The sequence below is a fragment of the Antrostomus carolinensis genome, unplaced genomic scaffold, assembly GCF_000700745.2.
Source record: "Antrostomus carolinensis isolate BGI_N321 unplaced genomic scaffold, ASM70074v2 scaffold33460, whole genome shotgun sequence".
NCBI lineage: Eukaryota > Metazoa > Chordata > Aves > Caprimulgiformes > Caprimulgidae > Antrostomus > Antrostomus carolinensis.
The window spans coordinates 12,754-17,209 of record NW_010291147.1 but is presented as its reverse complement, the minus strand read 5'-3'; the positions used below and the strand labels follow the sequence as shown (position 1 = coordinate 17,209).

At 41.4% G+C, this 4,456-nt stretch overlaps 1 protein-coding gene across 1 annotated transcript; it reads left to right on the top strand.

Annotated features, from left to right (window-relative positions):
- Positions 1 to 2,060: 2,060 nt before the first annotated feature.
- On the top strand, positions 2,061 to 4,197 carry MRPS33 (mitochondrial ribosomal protein S33). Its single transcript, XM_010175426.2, has 2 exons — positions 2,061 to 2,314; positions 4,054 to 4,197. The coding sequence occupies exons 1-2, from the start codon at positions 2,100 to 2,102 to the stop codon at positions 4,157 to 4,159; spliced, it is 321 nt and encodes a 106-aa protein (XP_010173728.1). The 5' UTR covers positions 2,061 to 2,099; the 3' UTR covers positions 4,160 to 4,197.
- The last annotated feature ends 259 nt before the right edge of the window (positions 4,198 to 4,456 follow it).

The following is a 4,456-nucleotide window of genomic DNA, read 5'->3' as shown; positions in this document are numbered from 1 at the left end:
AAAGAGCCCGGCCGGGGATGGGCGAGCAAGGCTTTGTGTAGCCACGGGGAGTGGGGAGCGGGTGAAGGAGCAGCCCAGCGTGGTGGTTTTGCTTTTGGTTTAGGCGTGTTAATTACCCGTAGGTGGTAAATTAAATATCATCACTGTAAGTCACAAGAACAAAACTGTTCTGGTAGCAACACCCAGAATCAGAGGTCGCCCCAAACAGGCTTTGGAAAGCTCTGGCGCTTGGGAGCTTGCAGCCTTTGCCTTTCGTAGCTCACAGGTGTTATTAGACTGGCAAGGATTAGTGGAGGTCTCCAGCCTTGGCTTGGGCTGTTTAGATTCCTTGAGCAATTCTGAAGTGAAAAGCAGGTCCCTCAGACCACTGGTTTACATTGTTTAGAAGCTAAAGGTATTTTCATTTTAAGGCTGCAGTTGGAAGAGATTAAGCAAGCTTTGTGTTTGGGTTGAGTCTGGTGATGTTTTCAGAGTGATTATGTGATGGAGGCTTTTGGGGACAATTTGTTGCTGTATCTCTGAAGGTAGGAATTGGGACTGCCTGTTCTGAAATGGATGATTTGGCAAGACACAGTGATCATTCCCCTGTGTGAAAGATGCCCTGCTATCATTTAAGGGCTTCTGTCTTCTCACACTGGGCGTGCTGCCTTAAGTTGAGGTCTCTGACGCTTTGCCTTCCCTTTTGTTACAGTGTCCATTATTCTCTTTGACTCAAGTTACTTGTATTATTTTTTCTTGTTCCCTTCTAGTGCTTGCTAACAGGAGTAAATCAAAGTAAATGGTTGTACAGCAGGTCCTCCAGTGGGTAGACATATATGAGTGAGGTTATGAGTACTTCAGATTTGTGTCATTAACAACAGGCTCCCTGTTATCATACTAAAATGGACTTAGCCTTGTCCCACGGATTACTCTTGTCCCTGCTCCATACTCTTTAATTTTTTATGCTCATTTTCTGGAATGCAATACTTCTTAAAACAAGAATTTAAAACTTTAACTACAATTTTAAGTGTAGTGCACTTGAATGAACCCTGCTTGATTTCTCTGGAGACTTCGTCATCGCTTATTCAAAAAGGCACAAGAGAGGCAACATACAGCTCGAATACGGGATTGAGACTCTTATTCTTGTGTATTACATCCCATTCTGCAAAGAAAGAGTAAAGTAAAGGTGCAAAGAAGAGAAAAAATGGGGAGGATTAGGAAAATTGAGAGAAAACCCTTCTCCACACTCCTTTAAGAGAGTGTGGATGTTGTCTCTGGTGACTTAATAATGGTTTTGTCCTCAGAGCATTTTTGTTGCAGAGGTGTCTTCAGGTGGCAGATGGCTGAAAGAGAGTGGGAAGCTGCTGATGTGGGATTTTCTTGGAAAAAATAATCTAGTATGGAGAAATTATTTCTTTCTTCTTTTAAAAATAATAGATATCAGGAGAGACTGAAAAGAGAATGGAGAAAAAGCTGATGGAATTGATCGAGGGAAGGGAGCTGAGATGGGTGAGATCTGTGTGATTCATGCAGAGATTTTATTTATTTTTACAGTTATTAGGCCATTTTTTGAGATGGACTGTAACAATATTCATACAGTGTTTTAAATAGAGTGAGAAATTTTCATGACAGAAGTTTCCAGATTGCTTCCTCAGTATGTTTTAAGTGGTGTCTTACCTTGTGCTTGCATAGAAGTCAGAGGCATCAACAGTGGGCACCATTTTTGTCAGAGCTGACACTGTAACTGTTCCTGTGAGTGGAGTTCAAAGGTAGCCTTAAGCAAGCTGAGCAGGATGTTCTGAACTTGCCATGGTGTATTGTCGTTCAGTGTAGGTACATTATTAGTCCATATTGCTGTCTGTAGTGTCCTAGTTAGGCTTGTAATTGTACCTGAATTAGTGTAGACATTCTTTATGTGCAGGATTGTGTCCTAAGAATTAGACTGATTCCATGCAAGGAATGCACGACTCCCGACGTGCGATTGACGTACGATGGGTTGTTCTGGTTACCTTAATTCTGGGATAGCTTGTAATACTCAGTCATCTTAGAGTGGTGGCTCTTTTGTGCTTCCCTTTGCAGGAAGGTCTGTCTGTCTGTGTGTGCCCACTCCTCCTTGGGAGATGTCCAGTGTTTCCAGTTACGCCCTTCGAATGGCCCGGCTGAGTGCTCAGATATTCGGAGAAGTTGTCAGGCCGACTGACTCAAAATCTATGAAAGTAGTGAAGCTATTCAGCGAGCAGCCTTTGGCCAAGAGGAAGGAGGTCTACAACTGGTATCCTCCTCACAACACCTACTACGCCCTCATGAAGAAACTCCGTTACTTTGGTCTCTACAGGTAATCTCTGTGCTCACAGGATGGGAGCAGGACTGGAGATGGGAAAGGGCTGGGTGTGAGTTTTGTTGCAATATTTTTCCTCAAGGAAAAGAGGGACAGAGAAAAAAGTTTAGTTCAGAACATGGTGCATATAGAAATATGTGCTTGGTTGTTGTGCTGAGGGCAAGGAGAGTAAAGTAAGTGACTGCTGTCAAAGCAACTTCTGCCATGACTAGAACCTTTCATGGGAAAGACTTTAGTGTAGTTATGGGCAACCAGTTATATAAGAAATAGTTCTTCCTTTGGCTTTGTGGGAAAGGGAAGAGAGCTTTCTCGTAGACAGGAGATGGGTCTGTAGCTCTGAATATGGCAAATGAATGTGCTGCAAAAAGGTGATGTCGCCTTAACACAGAAATTGCACTAAGACAATCTTACCATATATTCCTCAATCATTCAGCAGCTAATAAGTGAAATTTAGAAGAGAAGGAAAGTCTGTGTTAGGCTGGAGGGGCTTTTTATTCTTTAAAATAAATTAAGTTAAATTAAGTTCAAATGTGATTTAAATAGCCTTATTAATTCCAGCTTCATCCACACCAGTTGTCTGCTTTCTAAATGAATTTCCACAGTCTCGAGTAGGAAAAACTGCACTGCTAAAGAACATCAGCAGGAGTCAAATGCAGTTCTTTGACTTCAGTCAGGCAGCACTAAAGAAATCCCTTAAAAGTGAGTCTGCTAACCCTGTAAAGTCAAAACAGATTAATTTCTATTGCTAGTATCACAATACTGGCCATCAAGGATTGCTTCCAGGATGCTCTTGTTTTGGGTGGGCATGCAAACACTTTCTCAAATAGCTGTTTGTTGACACAGAAAGCTTCAACGACATTGTGATGTTCTTTATTATTCTCCTTCCCCTCTTAATCTCAAGTTCCTTGTCCAGCTGCTCTGTGTACAGGGAGCTTGTAGAGGATCAAGTTTGCTGGTCAGAAATATGCAATGAAGAGTCATAGGCTAATAGGGCCTGATAATAACTTGCAAGCTTTTTTTCTTTTTTAGAAAAGTTGTATTTAAAAACAACAGTGCAGCAATCTTAGGCCACTTAGGAGGCAGTTGTGACTTTTGAAAAATACCTTCATACTGAGAAATACAGGGACAGAGATTGAACAGAATTTATTAGAACGTTATTGAGGATTCATTACCTCTGCCAGCCACTTTATCTTCCTTCTTGTTTTATTGTCCTATTAAGATTCTACCAGTAGCTTTCTTCGTAGCTCATTCTTGAAGTCACCTGAGAGCAGTGTCATGTACTGTAATGACTGCTCAGCATGCCCCTGTTTTCTTAGAAGCTAATGACCTGAACTTAGTATCTAGCACAGAAACACAATGTGCTATTGCTAGACTGCTGAGCTAGGTGAGAAGGGGAGAATTCTCATTCTTGTCTCTTGCTGGTTTTTATATTTTACTGTTCATTTAAACACAGTGGATCAATAAATGCAATGGAAATAATATGTAGATGCACACACCATTTGTTGCTGAAAAGGGCAACCTTGTTAGCTCTGAAGGTACCAGAGGAAATCTTTTACGTGATTCTGTCCAAAATCACTGCTGGCAGTAACTCTGAATGCATTACCGCGAGTTTCAGTGTGGACTTCAGTGTTAAAAGAAGTTTGAGGTTTTCTGAACTGTATGATAATGAAAAGAACCTTTCACATCTAGCTATTCCAAGAAAAGGAGTAAACTTCCTCCTTTCTTCCCCCATCTAGGGATGAGCATCAGGACTTTAAGGAAGAGATGAGGCGATTGAAAAAGCTCCGTGGGAAGGAAAAGCCAAAGAAGGGGGAAGGGAAGAGAGCTCTCAAGAAGAAATAACACCACTTGGACAATATAATGAACTACTCTGAAAATGCTGGAGAACAGCTGTAAACCAGATTTTCTGTTCCTAACTGGAGAGGGCTTGGCATGTGAGTGGCATGTGGGGCACGAACACTGAAATACCGGAGTCCACCTTGGGAGTGCACTTGGGTCTTTGTGGTTTTATTGGTTTTTAATTTCTTTAGTTTAAATATACCATATGTTGTAGCACGTTCATTTGTCAAAGCTCTCTCTTACCCAAAGAGTAAAAACAATAGTTAAAAAAAACCCCAAAGTCCTTGTTGTTCTTCTTGC

What these genes read in the sequence shown, in the direction of transcription:
- MRPS33 (XM_010175426.2), top strand. Translation starts at nt 2,100, where the DNA reads ATGTCCAGTGTTTCCAGTTACGCCCTTCGAATGGCCCGGCTGAGTGCT. An exon ending in CGTTACTTTGGTCTCTACAG is followed by an intron (nt 2,315 to 4,053) that starts GTAATCTCTGTG and finishes TCCCCCATCTAG; the next exon opens with GGATGAGCATCAGGACTTTA.